Here is a 23,494-nt window from a genome sequence, read left to right as displayed (position 1 = left end):
ATGGCAAATACTGTATAACGGTATATTTGTATAATGTATGAAATAGAACATACTGAAGCAGGACATGGCTAAGTGAATGAAATAGTAGATATACACGATCCACATTAAAACCTGCTTGCTTATTTATTTATTAGCACTTGTACTGGCTATTATTTCTATTGTTTCATCATTCTGAATGCTGCTATTGCATAATTCTGAAAGGTTATATTCTGCAAAGCATATTATTATCTTCTCCGGGACTGCCTTCTGCCGCACGAATCCCAGCGACCAGTTAGGTCCCACAGAGTTGGCCTTCTCCGAGTCCTGTCAACTAAACAATGTCGTTTGGCGGGACCCAGGAGAAGAGCCTTCTCTGTGGTGGCCCTGGCCCTCTGGAACCAGCTCCCCCCAGAGATTAGAATTGCCCCTACCCTCCTTGCCTTTCGTAAGCTCCCTAAAACCCACCTCTGCCGTCAGGCATGGTGGAACTGAGATATTCCTTCCCCCTAGGCCTTTACAATGTATGCATGGTATGTTTGTGTGTATGTTTGGTTTTATAATAAGAGTTTTTAGTTGTTTTAGTATTGGTTTGTTACATGCTGTTTTTATCATTGTTGTTAGCCGCCCCGAGTCTACGGAGAGGGGCGGCATAAAAATCCAATAAATAAATAGATTACTAATACGTTGCTGTTTTTCTCAAGGTTGTACTTTATTCTTCTATGAAAGTGATGGCAGATCTGGGATAGATCACAACAGCATCCCAAAACATGCAGTCTGGGTGGAAAACAGCATAGTGCAAGCCGTACCTGAACATCCAAAGAAAGATTATGTTTTTTGCCTCAGCAATTCTCTTGGAGATGCGTTTCTTTTTCAGGTTAGTTCTACTCATCCATTTTGCTGCTGCTGCTGTTGATTACCTTCTGGGTCCTATTCTTCAGAGAAATCCCTGAATGATACTAATTATTGACCTGCTTTATTATTTATATCTGTATAAATTATAATCGGTGATGATATTTAGGGATTTTTATTACATAAATAAGTGGTGTAGATTGATACATAGCATACATACATAGCACCAGAGGACCGGACGAGGAACAACGGCTGGAAGCTGACCAAGGAGAGATTCAACATGGAGATAAGGACGAACTTCCTGACGGTCAGAGCGATCAACCAATGGAACAACCTACCAGCGGATGTTGTGAACTCCAACACTCTGGACATTTTTAAGAGAAGATTGAACTGCCACTTGACTGGTGTGCTATAGGGTTCCTGCTTGGGCAGGGGGTTGAATTTGATGGCCTTCATGGTCCCTTTCAACTCTAACAATAGATAGATAGATAGATAGATAGATAGATAGATAGATAGATAGATAGATAGATAGATAGATAGATAGATAGATAGATAAATGTGGGCTCTTTTTATAAACTGGGCTCATCCAAAATAAATAGTGCCATGACATAACCAAATGCTGGGGAATTTCATGTAGTTAAGAGCTGATAGGAATCTGTTTCTAGGGTTTGTTTTTTTTGGGGAGGAGGGCAAGACTAGACTAAATCATATTGTTCCTTGGCTACGCTGTGATATATTTGGGGCCTATGTCCTTCAAAATAATAATAATAATAATAATAATAATAATAATAATAATAATAATAATAATAATAATAGTAATGTGGGATTGCAAAGAGAAGTGTAGAAAACATGTATTAATACCTACATCTAATACTGTACAGTATATGGGGAAACGTAACATTAGAACCCATACATTATTTTACTGCAGTTCTATAAACACTACTTGAGATATTGGCTATAACTCTGCCCTGAATGCAAGTATGTGTATATCTTTTCCATTGAAGAAAAACATTGCCTAAAGACTTCATAATTTTTTTTTCTGTAAAGAGTTACAGTACTTGTTTTAGGAGGAGAGATACTCTTCCATTAAAGAATAGGTGTAAGATTGTTTTGCCATTCAGTGAGCAATTTTAATTACTGCATTTGCCAAGAATCTCTGGATATCGCTGAAGATTCTGAAATATTGAATTGGGTTACTAATTCATGTGGGTTTCAACCTACAGTGATCCCCCGGGTATTGCGCTCCCGATCATTGCGAAACGGCTATATGGCGATTTTTGAACCCGGAAGTAAAAACACCATCTGCGCATGCGCGCCCTTTTTTTCTATGGGCATGCATGCGTAGATGGCGCCGGGCAGATCAGCTGCTGGGCGGCTTCCCTGGGTCTTCCCCCTCTTGCTGGCGGGAGGGCGAAGCCCCCCCAGCACCCGCTCGCCCGCCGTTCGCCCGGCCACCCGCCATTCGTTCGCTGCTCGCCCGGCCACCCGGGTTCGTTTGGCTTCGGGACATGCCGGCGGCGACGTTTTAAAACAGCCCCGCGGTTTACCAACTGAGTCCCGAAGTTCGCCTTTGACTTCGGGACTCAGTTGGTAAACCGCGCGGCTGTTTTAACACGTCGCCGCCGGCATGTCCCGAAGCCAAACGAACCCGGGTGGCCGGGCGAGCAGCGAGCCCGCCCTTCGCCCGGCCACCCGCCGTTCGTTCGCTGCTCGCCCGGCCACCCGGGTTCGTTTGGCTTCGGGACATGCCGGCGGCGACGTTTTAAAACAACCGCGCGGTTTACCAACTGAGTCCCGAAGTTCGCCTTTGACTTCGGGACTCAGTTGGTAAACCGCGCGGCTGTTTTAAAACGTCGCCGCCGACATGTCCCGAAGCCAAACGAACCCGGGTGGCCGGGCGAGCAGCGAGCCCGCCCTTCGCCCGGCCACCCGCCGTTCGTTTGCCGGGTTGGGGGTCCGGGGGGTGCTGGCAAGCCTCCCCATGCCGGTGGCGACGTTTTAAAACAGCCGCGCGGCTTCCTAATGCGTCCCGAAGACAAACGCGGAAGTTCGCCTTTGACGTTTGTCTTCGGGACTCAGTTGGCAAGCTGCGCAGCTGTTTTAAAACGTCGCCGCCAGCATGGGGGGCTTCCTAGCAGCCCCCAAACCCGGGTTGGGGTCCTGGGGGGTGCTGGCAAGCCCCCCATGCCGGCGGCGACGTTTTAAAACAGCCGTGCGGCCCCCAATCTTCGGCTCCTCGCTAGCGCTGCGGAAGTAGAAACACCATCTGCGCATGCGCAGATGGTGTTTTTACTTCCGCAGCGCTACTTCGCTAAAACCCGATCATTGCTAGGGGTCCTGGAACGGAACCCTCGCAATGATCGGGGGATCACTGTATTTGGTTTTTACATAACCTGCATGAATTGAGAAGCACCCTAGAAATGACATTTGATTTTTAATATGGGCAATTGGAACCTTGTTTAAACCTTTTAGGCTTTCTCCACATGAGTAGGAGTTTACTTTTTCAATAGTAAGAATTATATGTCACCGGGAGGGAGGTGGCATCAGGATTTTAGAGATGCTTGGGTTGGGCATGGGCAACAAAAGATTGGGAACCGCTGGCCTAGCTGCTTCAGTCTCGTAGGCTTAATAAAGTTGTTTTATTATTGGATTGTTACATGCTGTTTTTTTCATTGTTGTTAGCCGCCCCGAGTCTACGGAGAGGGGCAGCATACAAATCCAATAAGCAAACAAACAAACAAACAAACAAACAAACAAACAAACAAACAAACAAACAAACAAACAAACAAACAAACAAACAAACAAACAAACAAATAATGTGCTCAAAGTTCCTTTGATTAACTAATATCATCTATTAGGACACTAGAAATGGTGTCATCTGTAACTGTTCCTGCCCTCTGGAATGAGATTTGAATGACCCCCACCCTATTGGTTTCTTGAAGGACCTTGGAAGCCAGGTTGTTCACCCAGGCCTTTGGCAAGGATTCCCTTTGGATTGCGTGGTTTTATTTTCTGTTTCTTTCTGCTTTGCTTTTTTTCTCATTTGTTTTCTTCTTTTTAATTTGTAAATTACTAGAGTACTGTTGGTCATGTGACATAAATATATAATGAATTACTGTTAGTAATTATTATTATTGTTATTGCTAGGAAAGATTAGTAGTGAAGGGCAAAGTATCCTTCAGTGAATTTACTTGCCTCATGTACCAATTTATTCCTAATAAGTCTCTAAAAATACAAAATGTTTCCAGAAAGAAGCTTAGAAAACAATGGACCAGCTAGTTGCCAAATACACAGGGGCCCTCCTAGAGTTTAGAAACATAGAAACATTGAAGACTGACGGCAGAAAAAGACCTCATGGTCCATCTAGTCTGCCCTTATACTATTTCCTGTATTTTATCTTATAATGGATATATGTTTATCCCAGGCATGTTTAGCCAATGATTTCTGTCATTGGTTGTATCTATTAGGCTTTCCTTCTCTCCCTTCCTCCTAAGATTTAGGAAAGAAATACATTATGGATAGGAAGCAATATATAAATATAATGTATAATGATAGAATTAATCTGCATATTATTATAACTCTCCAACTTTGATTTGTTATGCAAAAAATTATAAAAATACGCATAATTTAAATGTAATAATCTACCTTTGCCCACATGAATATTTACAACAGCATATAAATGGAGGGAAGTAGCATATAAAGTTAATATAAAGGTTTTATTCATGGGATGTTATTATTTATAATTTCAGATATAAAGATCTTTGGCCATTTTAATCTCATTCAGGACTTCAGTATATAACGGAAACTGCTGATGAAACTGAATGCAAAATAAAACTCTAAAAATATTGCACAGGCAAAGAATAGATGCTGTTGTGGGCTTAGATATAACTTTGAAGAAAGCACCTAATAGTAGTTATGGAAAGAAAATCCAGGAGGTGGTGAGGAAGAGACTCAAGCTTGTCCTTCCTTGACTCTCCTGGATAGTTCAGTGGATTTCAAGCTGGCTGAAGCGTAGACATCAGAGAGTTATTGTTAATGGCGAGTATTCTGAGCAGAGACAGGTTACAAGCGGTGTGCCACAAGGGTCTGTTCTGGGTCCTATTCTTTTTAATATGTTTGTGAGTGACATAGGGGAAAGCTTGGTAGGGAAGGTTTGCCTATTTGCCGATGACTCTAAAGTGTACAATAGGGTTGATATTCCTGGAGGGGTCTATAATATGGTAAATGATTTAGCTTTACTAGATAAATGGTCAAAACAATGGAAACTGCAGTTTAATGTTTCGAAATGTAAAATAATGCACTTGGGGAAAAGGAATCCTCAATCTGAGTATTGCATTGGCAGTTCTGTGTTACCAAAAACTTCAGAAGGGAAGGATTTAGGGGTAGTGAATTCTGACAGTCTCAAAATGGGTGAGCAGTGTGGTCGGGCGGTAGGAAAAGCAAGTAGGATGCTTGGCTGCATAGCTAGAGGTATAACAAGCAGGAAGAGGGAGATTGTGATCCCCTTATATAGAGCGCTGGTGAGACCACATTTGGAATACTGTGTTCAGTTCTGGAGACTTCACCTACAAAAAGATATTGACAAAATTGAACGGGTCCAAAGACGGGCTACAAGAATGGTGGAAGGTCTTAAGCATAAAACGTATCAGGAAAGACTTAATGAACTCAATCTGTATCGTCTGGAGGACAGAAGGAAAAGGGGGGACATGATCGAAACATTTAAATATGTTAAAGGGTTAAATAAGGTTCAGGAGGGAAGTGTTTTTAATAGGAAAGTGAACACAAGAACAAGGGAACACAATCTGAAGTTAGTTGGGGGAAAGATCAAAAGCAACATGAGAAAATATTATTTTACTGAAAGAGTAGTAGATCCTTGGAACAAACTTCCAGCAGACGTGGTTGGTAAATCCACAGTAACTGAATTTAAACATGCCTGGGATAAACATATATCCATTGTAAGATAAAATACAGGAAATAGTATAAGGGCAGACTAGATGGACCATGAGGTCTTTTTCTGCTGTCAGTTTTCTATGTTTCTATGTTTCTATAAGAGGAAAGGAGAAAGAAGCATTGTCAAGATTCTGTTGTTATATTACATAACAATAGCACTGAGCTTGTATAGTTCTTCTGCTATCTTATTTCCTGACCTACCTCAATGTACTGACACAATTTTTGCTGCCTTGCTTTCAAATGTGTCATATACCCCTGCTGATTTCCTCTTCAGACAGGCAGCTACCATAGATACCTGTGCGGATCCATTAAATTTGAAAGACATCTGGTGTTAATCAGATGCCTGTGACATCTTAAAATGGCATGCTCATGTTTCAGGTACATACATTTCTTTATAAGATTTTACATTCCTTTTGGAGGCAGAACAATAGAAAATCAAACTGCTTCATTTGTAATAGCTCAGTCCTCCTACTTCACTTAATTCTGAGACAACTTAAATAATAGTTACATTCCCTTTCTGTCACTGACCAGTCAAAACACTGACATAACCAGTAACTGAATTCTTTGATGCAGTGAAGCATTATAATTTAAACTTCACTTACAGTTGTCTATATCTAACGTCAGCCAAAATTATTCTGGCTTTTTCCAGCTAATGAAATTTGTTATGTGCTCCTTCCATAGTTATTCCATGTCAATTCACGTAAAACAGCTATTATTGTTATTATAGTAGGTCACACAGTCAGCCAGATGTTTAGAATGAATTTACATTTTTATTCACCTATTGAGTCCTTCCCAAGGACCTGGTTTATCATATGGTTATTATTATTTCCCTATTATATAGCTTGTTTACTGACAGTTAGTACAGTATATATATTAGATATTAATAAGGCAACCTAGGGAAAACAGGCTATGTTTTTAGAAACAAAGTTTTAATTAATCAGTGAAACATTTTTAAAAATATAAAACAGATAAAAGAAAAGTAATGAAAAGGTTAATAAATATTAGTATGTAGTTAACAGATTTCTAGGTAGGACTTTAGATCTCAGATATTTGTAACATTCCCTGTGTTAGATCTTAAAAATGGATCCAGGAGTAATAAATAATAATAATAATAATAATAATAATAATAATAATAATTATTATTATTATTATTATTATTATTATTATTATTATTTATTGGATTTGTATGCCGCCCCTCTCCGTAGACTCGGGGCAGCTAACAACAATAATAAAAACAACATGTACAATCCAATAATAAAAAACAACTAAAAACCCCTATTATAAAACCAAACATACACACAAACATACCATGCATAACTTGTAATGGCCTAGAGTATACCCTCTATTCCTTTTTTTTCATACATGATCTAATTGCAAGTTTTCTCATCCACCTTCCAGTTATATCTGCACTCTGCACCCAAATTAATTATAGTTAAGGGTTCAAAAACTTAACTCTTAATTGAAGATTTAGAAAGAGGATTCAGATCGCATATGTCTTTTCTTTTTTTTTTCCTTTTTGTAAATGCCAGTGATATAATGTTGGAAAACAGTAGCCAGGGGATAATTTATGGAGATTTATTAAGCAATTGGTTCTCCGTTTTAACTGCAATTTATTTATTTATTTGTTTTATTTGCCGCCCACCTCACTTTGTGGGATTTATATAATAGATACACAGTATTCTGAGGGGAAAAACAAGCTTGCTAGCTAGAAGTGGTTATTCAGTCCTGAGTTATATTTTAAGGACATTTAAAATCAAATTTTGTTCATTTGTCAACCTTTCCAGGAAATAAAATAGGTAAATCATTTTATGAAAAGCATTTCTTTTCATAAATCTATTTCCTATTGTGTGTCTATTACTTTCTTCTCTTTTCCTGCTTTTTCATATTTATTCCTAATTATCATGGTAGCAATGATGCATATTATATAATAGAAACATAGAAACATCGAAGTCTGACGGCAGAAAAAGACCTCATGGTCCATCTAGTCTGCCCTTATACTATTTTCTGTATTTTATCTTAGGATGGATATATGTTTATCCCAGGCATGTTTAAATTCAGTTACTGGGGATTTATCTACCACGTGTGCTGGAAGTTTGTTCCAAGGATCTACTACTCTTTCAGTAAAATAATATTTTCTCATGTTGCTTTTAATCTTTCCCCCAACTAACTTCAGATTGTGTCCCCTTGTTCTTGTGTTCACTTTCCTATTAAAAACACTTCCCTCCTGGACCTTATTTAACCCTTTAATATATTTAAATGTTTCGATCATGTGCTCCCTTTTCCTTCTGTCCTCCAGACTATACAGATTCAGTTCATTAAGTCTTTCCTGATAAGTTTTATGCTTAAGACCTTCCACCATTCTTGTAGCCCGTCTTTGGACCCGTTCAATTTTGTCAATATCTTTTTGTAGGTGAGGTCTCCAGAACTGAACACAGTATTCCAAATGTGGTCTCACCAGTATTCTATATAGCGGGATCATAATCTTCCTCTTCCTGCTTGTTATACCTCTAGCTATGCAGCCAAGCATCCTACTTGCTTTCCCTACCGCCGGACTGCACTGTTCACCCATTTTGAGACTGTCAGAAATCACTACCCCTAAATCCTTTTTTTTTGAATTATTTGCTAACACAGAACTGCCAATACAATACTCAGATTGAGGATTCCTTTTCCCCAAGTGCATTATTTTACATTTGGAAACATTAAACTGCAGTTTCCATTGCTTTGACCATTTATCTAGTAAAGCTAAATCATTTACCATATTACAGACGCCTCCAGGAATATCAACCGTATTGCACGCTTTAGAGTCATTGGCAAATAGGCAAACCTTTGTATAGTAATAAAACTCTTCATGTCATTTATTTGATATGGGCTATTCTATCAATTAATTATTTCATGTTTAATTACAAAGCTGATAGAGGTATTATAGAATAATTATTGTGACCAGTTATTAAATTGCTAAATAAAACTAATATTAATGGAACTATATTTAGTTTTTATTATTAAAAGCAAATTCTTATGCTATAAATATTTACATGCTGCCTCCAAAATGCAAGTCTAAATCACTGAATATTCCTTTGGGGATGTTCTAGGAAGCTTTCTTTAACACAATTATTCTTTAGTTTAATGTCACATTCTGCAGTTGTTAGTTTTGGTTCTAGTGCTAAATAGAAGGTGATAAAACAACATTCATAAATTTCTATAAATTTATTGAAACAGAATCTTTTAAAACAGCACATACTAAACAAAATGCTTCTGGCCTCTCTATTTTATAGACTACTAGCCAAACAGAATTAGAGAATTGGATCACCGCAGTTCATTCTGCTTGTGCAACAGCAGTAGCAAGACAACATCACAAAGAAGATACTGTGAAACTGTTGAAAACTGAAATTAAAAAACTGGAGCAGAAGATTGATATGGATGAGAAGATGAAGAAAATGGGAGAAATGCATTTCCTTAGCTTGTCTTCAGTTAGAGACTCTAAGAAAAAGAAAACGATTCTTGATCAGGTATGCAACTCTAAAATAAATTCAGGTGACCTGGAGTGCTTCTTCCGCAATACTGAAAAGTTGTTAGACTTGTTTTTTTCTACTATGTTTCCCAAAATGTGTACGTCGGAATTTTGTAAATGAGAAACAATCTGGTTTCTGCTTTGAAACACAAATTTCCAACATGAAAGGGATCACTTTCAAACTGACTTTGCTCAGGATTAAAATTCTATGTAAATTCATAGAGCCCAATCCCTTTTTTGAGTTCATCAGGGGTGCTAATTAATATGTATGTTTAAAATTGCAGTGTATGCCATATTGAACTCCTGGAGGAAACTCAACAAGAATAAATAAACAACAAAACTTGTATTCCGTAAACATATTTGATCTGTGCTGAGTTATCTAGGTCTAGGACTACTAAATGTATACAGATGTTATCCAGGGGAAAACTGTATTATACAACAGTCTTCATTTAACACTTATTGGGATCAGCAATTCCATCATTAAGTGATATGAGCAGGGGGGGAAATCACACAGCAGTGCTACTTAATAATGGCAGTTTTGACAACCCTGATTGTTGTTGTTAAATTGAGGTCATTAAATGAGAACCTCATGTGACCATGACATTCAACTTTCTGCCAGCTTTCACATTGACTTTGTCAGAAGCGACAGGGGATTGCATGACTCTGCTGTTATATGAGGACTAATTGCAAGTTCTATTTGTTCAGCACCATCATAAATTTGAATGGTTGCTGAATGATTGGTCATAAGTGAGGAACACCCGTGTAAAGGGGATTTCCAGCCAATTGGAAATATTTTCCATTAGCAAGGTGAAGAAGACAAATGATGATACAACTGGTGAAATTTATTTATTAATAAACGTTGGCTTTAAACTGATGATGTCAACAGTCTAGAAAGTCTTTTTCTATTGAAGTGATGTCTTCATATCCTTATGATATTGCATATAAACAGTTTTTAAGTGATTTTGGATCTTTGAAGAATCTGGCCACAATAAAGAAGAAATTGAAACTGAACATCTGCAGAAAGAATGATGAACTTAAGAGACTTCTGCTTTTTAAAACTGTAATCTTATTAACATCCAAGTAGCAGCTGTCTCAGGATCTCCACCTCTCTTCCCTTTTTTCCAAAATAAATGTATTTACTTTGTTTTAATTTAGAACATAAAATTCTTCCTTCGTCAGACCAGAATAACTCCGGGACCGCCTTCTGTCGCGCGAATCCCAGCGACCAGTTAGGTCTCACAGAGTTGGCCTTCTCCGGGTCCCGTCAACTAAACATTGTCGTTTGGTGGGACCCAGGGGGAGAGCCTTCTCTGTGGCAGCCCCGACCCTTTGGAACCAACTCCCCCAGATATCAGAGTTGCCCCCACCCTCCTTGCCTTTCGTAAGCTCCTTAAAACCCACCTCTGTCGTCAGGCATGGTGGAATTGAGACTTTCCCTTCCCCCTAGGCTTATAAAATTTATGCATGGTATGTCAGTATGTATGATTGGTTTCTTAAATTGGGTTTTTTTAAATTAACTTAAATATTAGATTTGTTTACATTGTATTATTATTGTTGTTAGCCGCCCCGAGTCTACGGAGAGGGACGGCATACAAATCTGATTAATAAATAATAAATAAATAAAATGTTACCTATTTGTATAACATATATTTTTTTCCTCCTTAATTTATTTTGTCTTCTTGTAGATCTTTGTTTGGGAACAAAACTTAGAACAGTTCCAAATGGACCTCTTTCGATATCGTTGTTACTTAGCTAGTCTTCAAGGAGGGGAACTGCCAAACCCAAAAACACTACTTGCATTTGCAAGTCGTCCAACTAAAGATGCAATGGGTCGTCTTGGAATCTTTTCAGTGTCTTCTTTTCATGCCCTGGTGAGTTTAACATGAAGGTTATTTTTTTGTTAAACTAGGTATCACCTGGTATAGAGTGAATGCTGTTGCTATGCAACTTCTGTTCTCTGCTCCTGTAGCCATAAAAAGCCAAATGTACTCTTTGTGACAAATGTTTCTCCTTCTCTTCCAAATTCCTCACTAACATAGCTTTATCTTAATAGCTGCTTTTCCTCTGGGTTACAAATTTGTAATTCCAAGACTGCGTGGACAGAGGTTGGGGAAATGGGGAAGGAAAGGAAAAACAGTAGGGAAAAAAGTCTTCTCCTGCTTTAGGGAAGATTAAGAGATCTAAGTGTTATCAATCTATGGAAAAACTTCTCTTTTTCTCTTCTCTTAGAAAAGAACCATTTAGACCAACAGTATAAGCAGCAGCATTAGTACAACTCATATAAAAATAATTGGCCTTCTGTTGTTTCCAATTCGTTCAAAAAAGACAAAGTATTTATCTAGGACATATAATGTTCTCTATTAAAAATGACTTAAGTGACATACCTTATTATAGTAATTAGGTTAAAATAGAAATTAGAAACAAATAAAAATTCAAATGAACAATTCTTAACACAGCACAACCATAGTAATCAACAGTACCATACCCACTGCAATGAGAAATTTCCTAGTACTATTTTTCAGGGGCAATTCAACTATCAAAAGTTTTCCAGGAGCACCAGTTTTTAATTGCCTTCTGGAATAATATCAGGAATAGCTGGCTTCTTTCTGGGTGATGTTCCACAGGAAGGAGGCCACCACAAAGAAAATCATCTTTTGGAACTTTGTTGACCCTTCTTTGTGGTGACCTCTCTCCTATGGAAAATCACCCAGAAAGAAGCCAGCTATTCCTGATATTATTCCAGAAATAATATCTGGAAGTGGAATCAGTCCATTCAGTGAGATGCAGTTGGTAAGAGTTTAGTTGGGAGGGCCTTTGGTTGGGAGCCACAAAGACTCTTCCCAATTGCATTTCACTGGATGGATTGATTTCACTTGGATAAGGCAATCTTCAAATTGTATAACTTAATGTTCTAATTAAAGATGACAAGCATTTCATTAATGCTGCTACAGGATTTGCATTGCCTTTAATACTCTGAAGATACTAAAATTAAGTTTGGGTGTTTGAAATTTTTAACTTAAAAAAAACCCTGATGCATTGCACATGTGCAATTGCTCTTTTTGCAGGAACAGTTAAACCCAATTTTGAGCAAGTACTGAGCACACTATCTCATCCTAAATAATTGTTTGTGTAATACGTATGTGTAGATCTGTATTTCTTGACATTATTGTGCATTTCTTATTTAAGGATTTTATTTATTTTTTGCTGATAGGTGGCAGCTCGCACAGGTGAATCTGGTGTCAGAAGACGAACACAGGCAATGTCAAGATCAGCAAGCAAACGAAGAAGTCGGTTTTCTTCTCTTTGGGGCTTGGACACTGCTTCAAAGAAAAAACAAGGGAGGCCAAGCATTAATCAGGTATCCCAGGTAGTTTAATAATTGGAGGCTTTGAAGATGATTCTGTTGTTATTACATCTTGTTCTTTTCTGTTGGGATGCAGGACAGATATGAGCTATAATATTACACAAAAGTAACATATACAGTGGTACCTCATCATACGAACTTAATTGGTTCCAGGAGGAGGTTCGTAAGGTGAAAAGTTCGTAAGATGAAATAATGTTTCCCATAGGAATCAATGTAAAAGCAAATAATGCGTGCAAATCTTTCAGGAAAATCCCAAACTTTAGAAGGGAGGTGAACAGAGGGCAGGGAGGAGCAGCTAAAGGGGGCGGGTAGAAGAAGCAAGGCTAGGCTAAAGGGTGAGTGGGAAGGAAGAAAGGCAAGGGGGGGCGTCCCTCCCTTTTCTTTCTTCAAAAGACACCCTTTCAGTGCCTTTGCAAGCACGTTGTTCTCTGCAAAATCTTTCCTCCTCCAAGCCGCCCCTCCCTTTTCTTTCTTCAAAAGACACCGTTTCAGTGCCTTTGCAAGCACTTTGTTCTCTGCAAAATCTTTCCTCCTCCAAGCTGCCCCTCCCTTTTCGTTCTTCAAAAGACACCCTTTCAGTGCCTTTGCAAGCACGTTGTTCTCTGCAAAATCTTTCCTCCTCCAAGCCGCCCCTCCCTTTTCTTTCTTCAAAAGACACCGTTTCAGTGCCTTTGCAAGCACTTTGTTCTCTGCAAAATCTTTCCTCCTCCAAGCTGCCCCTCCCTTTTCGTTCTTCAAAAGACACCCTTTCAGTGCCTTTGCAAGCATGTTGTTCTCTGCAAAATCTTTCCTCCTCCAAGCCGCCCCTCCCTTTTCTTTCTTCAAAAAGGGGTAAAAAAGAAACCCCTTCATCCTAGCAGCAGCTGCCTGGGTTTGTAAGGTAAAAATAGTTCGGAAGAAGAGGCAAAAAAATCTTAAACACCGGGTTCGTGTATTGAAAAGTTTGTTAGAAGAGGCGTTTGTAAGATGAGGTACCACTGTACTACAAAATACATTATTGTATTTAATCTGTCTTTCAACCTTCTCCACAACTTTAAAACTTTGAATATATGTCTTTTCTGCATCACCAAGATTTATTAGATGGAATTTTGTTGCCTGTGATCAACATGATGCAGGTTATTTCCCTTTCCTGGGTCATGTAATTTTGAAGCTATGATGGTTTCTTTGCAGTTCCTTTCTGCAGGAAAAAAAAAAGATTGATTAATTATTAATCAACTCTCTGAGTTTTTTAAAAAAAAATAACTTATATTCTTAGCAGTCAATTCAACTTTCTTAATTTTATACTAAAGCACGAAATGTAACAGATTTTCCCACCGGGATGGGTGTGGGTTGGGAAGAGAGCTTTCAAATCTAAATTTGCAATGGGAAATCAATTGGAATCTGGGCTTTTAAGCTGCAAAATAGCAAATCCATATCTTAGCTTGTCTAATAAGAGACATGTCATTTTGTAGATACTTTTCCAGACTTCATATTCCGTATACTGAAGTGCCTGGGTGGGTTTAACCGTATGTATGATTTGCCCCCAATATAATTTCATCAATTTACAGATCTAGCATTTTAACACAACAGAAAAATAATCTGTTGCAAGTATTGTTAAATATTTTAACTTGGTGTCCACACGAAGATTTTTGGGGGATCAGAATTAGCTTAAAAGACATTACTATAAAATAGAGTGAATATTTGACTATAATTTAGATATGCTGCCTTTAGCATCCTTCACTTCTAGCTTGAAAAATATTTTTCTGTTTTTTGCTTGTTTCCAAATGGTTACAGTTTCAAATGAGTACATTTTGTACTTTGTTTAAAAAGATCAGGTAACCAGTATAATTCAGCTATTTTTGTACTTAGACACTAATTTTATCCCAAGTATAATTGATATGCAAATTTTCCTCCTGAGCCCTTCTTCATTTCTTCTATCAACATGAAACGTTTCCAGATTTAGCAAGTATTTGCATCATCTTACTGTATTTAAAATAGCACCATTTCTTTGTGTTTTGAAGGTTTTTGGTGAAGGAACTGATTCTGTAAAGAAATCTTTAGAAGGAATATTTGATGACACTGTGCAAGAAAGTAAGGTAAAAAAAGAAAGACTATAATTAATTTACATAAAAGAAGTTCAATTAGCTTGTGACCCAGAACCCAGTACAGTGAAGCAGAGTGAAATAATGTGAAATGAAAATCTGAAGTGAAGGGGAAGGGAAGAAGCAGCAATGCTCTTAGCATGATGACAGCTCAGTTCAAAGTCTGTTTGCCAGAGATATGAAATTTTCTGAATATTCACTGGCATTTGAATGAGTAGTTGGTGGAGACAGAACTAATTTTGTTTATTTTAAAAATGACAACACGACTACCATAGATAGAAACTTCTTCCTATGAAAAATATTTAGCCAAGAACTTTCTGTTTTATTTATTTATTTATTTATTTATTTATTTATTTATTTATTTATTCATTCATTCATTCATTCATTCATTCATTCATTCATTCATTCATTCATTCATTCGATTTGAATGCCGCCCCTCTCCGTAGACTCGGGGCGGCTCACAACAATAACAAAGACAATGTAAGAACAAATCTAATAATTTAAAAAACACTAAAAACCCCATTATTAAAAGCAAGCATACACACAAACATACCATGTATAAACTGTATAGGCCCGGGGGAGATGTCTCATTTCCCCCATGCCTGACGGCAGAGATGGGTCTTAAGAACTTTACGAAAGGCAAGGAGGGTGGGGGCAGTTCTGATCTTCGGGGTAAGCTGGTTCCGGAGGGTCGGGGCCACCACAGAGAAGGCTCTTCTCCTGGGTCCCGCCAAACAACATTGTTTAGTCGACGGGACCCGGAGAAGGCCAACTCTGTTATGAGAAGCCTACAGATTTTCATGTACATTAGGCAGATATTAGTTGAAGTAGTATTGAATTCTGCTTTCAAATCTATGGTAACACCTTTTACAAATATGAAACTAAATATTTCAGATTATATAAGAATATAAAGGCTTGGGTATTTACTCTGCTAGATCAGATCTCACTTCAGATTTAACAAGCATTTAACTAGCATAGGGGAACTATGTCCCATTCAGTCTGAGTGTTTGGATAGAAAATGGACTGGTTTTTTAGTCCTATTCCAACTCCTCTCCTGCATTCACATGTTCAGTAATGACTCTGAAGGGAAGCTGAATGGATGTACATTTAAACAAGAATACAGTGTTCCCTCGATTTTCGCGGGGGATGCGTTCCGAGACCGCCCAGGAAAGTCGAATTTCCGCACAGTAGAGATGCGGAAGTAAATACACCATTTTTGGCTGTGGACAGTATCATAAGCCTTCCCTTAACACTTTAAACCCCTAAATTACCATTTCCCACTCCCTTAACAACCATTTACTCACCATTATTACTGGTACTCACCATTGAATAAGACACTTAGTGATCCTGATATTTATAAACATAATTATTTATTAACAATAATTATTTTTTTTGTTATTTACTTGCAAAAATTATTAGTTTGGCGATGACGTATGATGTCATCGGACAGGAAAAACCATGGTATAGAAAAAAACCTGTGAAGTATTTTTTAATTAATATTTTTGAAAAAACGTGGTATAGGCTATTCGCGAAGTTTGAACCTGTGAAAATCGAGGGAACACTGTATAGCTCTCCACCTGACTTGAGCCTCAGCCATGGTGGTAATTGTATTTGCATTCAAAAGAGTACAGGTCCACTTATCCTTCATGTCTGTGGCCTGAATATTATGGAAACTGACATAAAACAGACAAGACTGGACATGTGCTTAAGTTCTCACCTCACCTCGTGGTTTCCATGTGTTCGGGTGAACTTCTATTTTAGAGACAATGTATTCTGCTGATCAGCTTTCTCCTCTCTTGATAAATATAAATCCATTTTATAAGATTGATCTTATTTTTTTGTTGAACTGACTTCTGTTGTTCAACATTTTTCTTCACCATCGTATATACCTTCATTTATCCAACATTGCTACTTTTCTAAACTGTGAAGAGCTTTTATAGCTCACAATTTGTATCTTACAAAAAAACCCTCAGCTTCACAGCTACCTGAAAGAAACAATTTTTTATTTATTTTATTTATTTATTTAATTGGATTTGTATGCCGCCCCTCTCCGAGGACTCGGGGCGGCTCACAGCATATACAGAAAAACAAGAATAAGAGCAACCCAATTAATACATTAAAAACAATCTTTAAAAATTCTAATTAAAAAGAAAAACGCATTAATATCATTCATTCAACAATCAAACTAAAGCATTCATTGGTCAGGGGGGAAGATCTAAGGAAACCCACGCCTGGCGGCAAATATGAGTTTTTAAACTCTTCCAGAAGGCGAGGAGGATGGGGGCAGTGTGAATCTCCAGGGGAGCTGATTCCAGAGGGCCCCACAGAGAAGGCTCTTTTTGTAATATGTTTTGAAGAATTCTTAAGAAAAAAGTCAAATATCTTACTACAGAAACTAGGGGTATATTACCTATTAATGATATGCATTAATTAGGCAAATGCAGATATTTTCATCAATAGCAAGTATAATTCTCCTTCACATATTACTTTGCTGCCTGGACACGTCTGATTTCCACTTGTGTTCCTTCATGTTAAGAGCCCTCATTCCTTTTCTGGTGCCCACAACAGAACATTCATTAATTTTCTATCTGTCCCATTACATATAACTGTCTGTTTGTTCCACCAATCATACACTTTACTTAAGTAGAAATGGGCAATACTAACATTAAACACATTTGAACATAATATACAGTGTTTCCTTGATTTTCGCGGGGGATGCGTTCCGAGATCGCCTGCGAAAGTCGAATTTCCGCGAAGTAGAGATGCGGAAGTAAATACACCATTTTTGGCTATGGACAGTATCACAAGCCTTCCCTTAACACTTTAAACCCCTAAATTACCATTTCCCATTCCCTTAACAACAATTTACTCACCATTATTACTGGTATTCACCATTGAATAAGACACTTAGTAATCCAGATATTTATAAACATAATGATTTATTAACAATAATTATTATTTTTTTGTTATTTGCAAGAATTATTAGTTTGGCGATGATGTATGACGTCATCGTGTGGGAAAAACCGTGGTATAGGAAAAAACCCCGCAAAGTATTTTTTAATTAATATTTTTTGAAAAACCGTGGTATAGGCGATTCGCGAAGTTTGAACCCGCGAAAATCGAGGGAACACTGTATTTCAAAAAAATCATGTCATAGGATATGCTGTGATAAAGTCTAAACATGAATGAAATATTTCCATTTCATGTTGAAGAACCTTCATAGAGATCTCATCTAATTTACTTTTGTATATAGTTGATCAGTCTTCGGAGAGGGGCGGCATACAAACCTAATAAATTATTATTATTATTATTATTATTATTATTATTATTATTATAGTTTGATGATACTTCTGTTTTGGTAAATACAATTCTGCTTTACCTTTTCCTATTGTATGTACATAACTGAAACTGGGTTTTGAAACATTATGACTTAGAGCCAGGGGACATATTTTTAATTGAGCAAATGGGATTTAACACATTGAGCCACTTAAAGCTAATGGGAATTTTATACATCTATCACTTGATAGAAATGGTAACCTCAGGGTCTAGTTTAAACTTACAGAAGCAGCAACCATTTGAAATGAATGCTGCAGTTTGCTCTTTCTAAATCAGTCAATTCCATAGTGAATTTATCACCTTAATTTATTTCTACTGTATTAATATAAGAAAATGTTAGCTTTAACATCAGGGGCACAACTCCAGTATATGGGGAAAAAATGGGAAAAGCAGCCTTTTCATTGGGAATCCAATGAACATATACAATTGTTTCTTCAAAGTGAGTGGTCCTTTCCCAAATGTTGGAAAATTGCTAAGGAAACTGACCACTGGAGGTTTATCTATTCAGCATCAGGTGATTAAATTCCCCATATGTAATAAAATGCATTAGATTTTATAATTTGATTTGATAGAAAATAACTCTACCTTAATAAGCCTGCTCTTAATAGAAAATCTGAGTTCCACTTAATCAGAAATATTTTCGTGGCATTTTTCAGAGAGAAAAAGAAGTAACCATCACTACGGTCCATCCTCATAATCCTGACTCTGACATCTGGGTTCATGAGTATTTTACACCATCATGGTATTGCCTGCCAAATAACCAGTCGGCTTTGACTGTCATCCACCCTGGAGACACAGCAAGAGATGTCCTGGAAATGATTTGCAAGGTAAAGTAATAAATTATACATAAATAAATAAAATAGTTTCTGTGTTTGTATATCTATGAAATGGGGGGGGGGGGGGGGGGCCTTTATGGAATTGGTATTCTATTAGTAATTCAAATAGTAATATTTTAAATGATAAAATGATTTGATAATTGATAGATGGCTCCAATTTCAAAGCATTTCCACTAAAGCCAACAGTTCTGTGATTTTTTTCCCCCTTATGTGCAAATAAATTACAGAAAAAAGTAAAGATGCATTTTCCATATTTGAATGATCTGTTTTTAATAAATCCTGCACGCAAAGTGCACACTTGAAGATTTTGAGTTTAAAAATCATACTGAAATCTGCTTTCCTTCCTGATGGATTATTGGAGGATGGGAGTAGGAGAAATGCTTCAGTTTTAATTCATTGTACTATATTATCTTTTCAAGTAGCTTTAATTACCTTCAATGTCAGTGTAATCTGAATTTAGATGATTTAGTGAAGAACATTTCTAAAGGCTGTAGACACTGGAGCAAATAAAGGCTCTGATGTACTTGCATTTCACAGTTTTCTGTAGTTTGCCTCTTTGCATGCAGGGAACTACCCTCTTTAAATAAAATGATGAGCCAGTTCTTGGCTTTTTATGTGAATAGCAATCAGAGGTTTCTGATTAGATATAACAGGAAATAATATAAACACTCTCTAATACATTCTGAGATACTTCAACTGCCCTGTTGTTGCAATGAGTCAAACGTGCAGTTGGATAATTTATAGCTATACAAGCCAATAATAATGTCAGACATTCATACTAATAATGTCTGCAAGTAGTTCTTGGTTAACAACCACTTGTTCAGCAACCTTCTGAAGTTAAGTGCAGAACAAATGATGGTTTTGACTAGTTCTCAAATTTTCAGCTGTCCCAGCCCCCTTGTCGTGTGATCATGAATCAGGTACAGTGGTACCTCATCTTACGAACGCCTCTTCTAACGAACTTTTCAAGATACGAACCCGGTGTTTAAGATTTTTTGCCTCTTCTTCCGAACTATTTTCACCTTACGAACCCAAGCAGCTGCTGCTGGGATGAAGGGGTTTCTTTTTTTCCCCTTTTTTGAACAAAGAAAAGGGAGGGGCAGCTTGGAGGAGTAAAGATTTTGCATGCTTGCAAAGGCACTGAAACGGTGTCTTTTGAAGAAAGAAAAGGGAGGGGTGCCCCCCTTGCCTTTCCTCCTTCCCACTCACCCTTTAGCCTAACCTTGTTTCTTCCACCCGCCCCCTTTACCTGCTCCTCCCTGCCCTCTGTTCGCCTCCCTTCTAAAGTTTGGGATTTTCCTGAAGGATTTGCACGTATTATTTGCTTTTACATTGATTCCTATGGGAAACATTGTTTCATCTTACGAACCTTTCACCTTACGAACCTCCTGGAACCAATTAAGTTCGTATGATGAGGTACCACTGTACTTGAAAACTGGCTCTCATAATGTTTGCACCATTCCACTGTCACAAGTCAATGGGGAGGATGGCAGGGAAGGTTGCAAGTTGCTCAGGTAAATCAGCCCCACTCCTGCATCCTTTCTCAGCCCCTCTTTGCTCATGCACTCATCCCTGTCACCTGTGCACTCCTACGGACCTTCCTTGAACCTCATTATGCTTGTACTGGACCTCCCCTGCCTGTGGCACCCCACCCCCCCACATCTGGCATTAGCACTTGAAGCTCTGCCACTCATGCCATGTTTCTCCAGCACTTTCCCCACCAGTTGTGCACCCTCTCACTCCTTCATCCACCCAGCAGCAGCTGGGACTTACAACTTCCTGTCAGCTTTCCCACTGAGTTTGATTGTTGGAATCAAGCAGGAAGTTACAAGAAGTTGCTTGCTCAATGATCCACAATCCTTGCTTAATGATGACAATGTGGACTGCAAGGATTTATTCATTCATGCAGACACTAAACAATGTTATATTTGAAAATGCTGAACAAAAACCTTCATAATCCATTAGTGGCTCTGTTCATACAAAACAAACCAGGATTCAGAAATCTAGTTCAGTTCCTGGCTTTTTATGAGAATAGCAATCAGAGGTTTCTGATTAGATATAACAGGAAATAATATAAACACTCTCTAATACATTCTGAGATACTTCAACTGCTCCTGTTGTTGCAATGAGTCAAACATGCAGTTGGTTAATTTATAGCTATACAAGCCAATAATAATTCCAGGCAATCATTTTATGTCAGTATGCTCATCGTATTTACTATACCTGTGCATATATGTCAACATTTTTTCCCCATCAGGCTTTAAAATCTCTGTTTCTCTAAGCAGCAAGTAACTTTCAACTCATTTCTTGTTCCAAGATGGTATAGACAGAAAAAATATTCAATATGATATGTATATGTATATTCCATATAATATGTGTGTTGTTTGTTATTAACCTGGGAATCTGTATGTCAAAAATTGTTCTGGATTCTCAGGTGAGACCCATTAGTTATTTGATAGGTATTGACGTGGAAATAGATTCTTGACAGGCAGGTTTTTTATTCTTCAACTTTCTCAATACTGTTCCTTCACATTAACAATTTATTCTCTAGCTTTAACCTTAGTTTTTTCTACTTGTGGAATTCAAGATTTATTTAATGGAATGCTCACCATTTGTAAATTGTTAACATAACATAACATAAGAGAGAGAGACACACACACAAACACACACACACACACACACACACACACAGAGACTATTTGTTATACTACAACAAATTGAATTAATAATTTGTTTTCCAAATTTAATTTTTACCCTTGGGAAAAGAATAATTAGAAAATGATGCACATTGTAATTTACAAAGTGTAAGAGGAATGGATGTACAGTTATAATTTAGAAATAATAATCATTATTATCCATAGCGTTTGTTCCCCAATAACATGAACTAATCAAGTAAACTGAATTACTAAAGCATGAAATTTTATATTCTCTATATTCAAATATTTATTTTTATTATTTATTTATTTATTTATTTATTTTGTCCAATACACAATAATACACAATGAAGGTTATAGAGGATATAGAAGAGAAGAAATACGAGATATAGGAGAGACTATAGGACGGGCCGGAAGGCACTCTAGTGCGCTTACATACATCCCTGGAGATTTGCATATATCGTGTGAAAAAGTTCTAATTTAGTTATATATCACTTAGCAAGTAGATTTATATAGATCGATATTCTTGAAGAAAAATGTTTCATTAACACTTTTATTATTTATCAAAATAAAATGATATGTTTTTTAAAAGATACACAGGAGAAAACATTAACAGTGATCTTAGCAATAATTTTATTGTATAAATAGTAATTTCGTATAAGTAATTTTTATAAGTAGCATGGGTAGAACATAAGTTTTTTCTCTTCTTTAGTTTATGTATGTGAAACCTAAGTATGTACTTTTTTTGAGACAAATGTTAAATTGTTTTAAATGAATTCACTTTGACTAAACTGGTTTGTGATTCACACTATGTGTCTGTCTCTTTCTTTCTGAATTATCTACGTATGAAAATGCTGATGGTTCTGTCTGCCCTGTAACATCTACTAATGAATCTTTCTCTTCTATCTCTTGCATTCAGCTCATTCTTTTTCCTTTAATTCTCTGAACCACATCATTTCACATCAGTTTGCCATCTGCCATCTGAGAATCAGTCGAGTTCTGGTATAGTAAACATTTCACGCTCTACAGTTCATATAGCTTCTTCATGCTCTAGATGGTGTAAAGACTCCACGTATTGTAATTTCCACCTGGTTCATGGGAACTAAAGATGAAAATTCTAGCCTTTGCTTAAATGTTCAGGACTACAATTACTGCTAGCCATAAATATGTTTTGATTTTGATGTTATGTACTATTCACTCATGTATTAAAAGGAGACCCAAATCTCAATTTAACACCATGTAGTTTTATATAAAAAGAAGTGGACTCCCCTCCTATAATTTCCAAGCAGACATGGAACAAATTACTGTCTAAAATTGCACCTATCACTATTCACTACACAGAATACATTGCTAAATGGATCTGTTAGACTGCTCTAAATTTTATATCAGAGTGTAGCTTCTTTGGACATGGTTTATTGTCTTATGAGAATCCATCTGATTGTAGTACAGTGTTCCCTCGATTTCCGCGGGGGATGCGTTCCGAGACCACCTGCGAAAGTCGAATTTCCGCGAAGTAGAGATGCGGAAGTAAATACACCATTTTTGGCTATGAACAGTATCACAAGCCATCCCTTAATACTTTAAACCCCTAAATTACCATTTCCCATTCCCTTAACAACCCATTTACTCACCATTATTACTGGTACTCACCATTGAATAAAACACTTAATGATCCTGATATTTATAAACATAATTATTTATTAACAGTAATTAATTTTTTTGTTATTTATTTGCAAAAATTATTAGTTTGGCGATGACATATGACGTCATTGGGTGGGAAAAAACGTGGTATAGGAAAAAAAGCTACAAAGTATTTTTTAATTAATATTTTTTGAAAAACCGTGGTATAGGCTATTCGCGAAGTTCGAACCCGTGAAAATCGAGGGAACACTGTATTCTATAGATGAAGATTAAACAAATCATGAGCTTATCTTGAT

At 37.3% G+C, this 23,494-nt stretch overlaps 1 protein-coding gene across 2 annotated transcripts in view; it reads left to right on the top strand.

Annotated features, from left to right (window-relative positions):
- The window catches only part of TIAM1 (TIAM Rac1 associated GEF 1), a 229,923-nt gene that overhangs the window by 148,022 nt on the left and 58,407 nt on the right, over positions 1 to 23,494 (top strand). For both annotated transcript variants that reach the window (XM_070750312.1, XM_070750313.1), the window contains 6 exons: positions 681 to 853; positions 9,051 to 9,284; positions 10,972 to 11,157; positions 12,498 to 12,644; positions 14,651 to 14,725; positions 18,724 to 18,894. In XM_070750312.1, coding sequence (XP_070606413.1) covers positions 681 to 853; positions 9,051 to 9,284; positions 10,972 to 11,157; positions 12,498 to 12,644; positions 14,651 to 14,725; positions 18,724 to 18,894 — 986 coding nt within the window. The remainder of the gene's footprint in view (positions 1 to 680; positions 854 to 9,050; positions 9,285 to 10,971; positions 11,158 to 12,497; positions 12,645 to 14,650; positions 14,726 to 18,723; positions 18,895 to 23,494) is intronic.

The sequence above is a fragment of the Erythrolamprus reginae genome, chromosome 4 (genome assembly GCF_031021105.1).
Source record: "Erythrolamprus reginae isolate rEryReg1 chromosome 4, rEryReg1.hap1, whole genome shotgun sequence".
Lineage (NCBI taxonomy): Eukaryota > Metazoa > Chordata > Lepidosauria > Squamata > Dipsadidae > Erythrolamprus > Erythrolamprus reginae.
The sequence above is the reverse complement of the archived record's forward strand: the minus strand, read 5'-3'. Positions and strand labels throughout refer to the sequence as shown.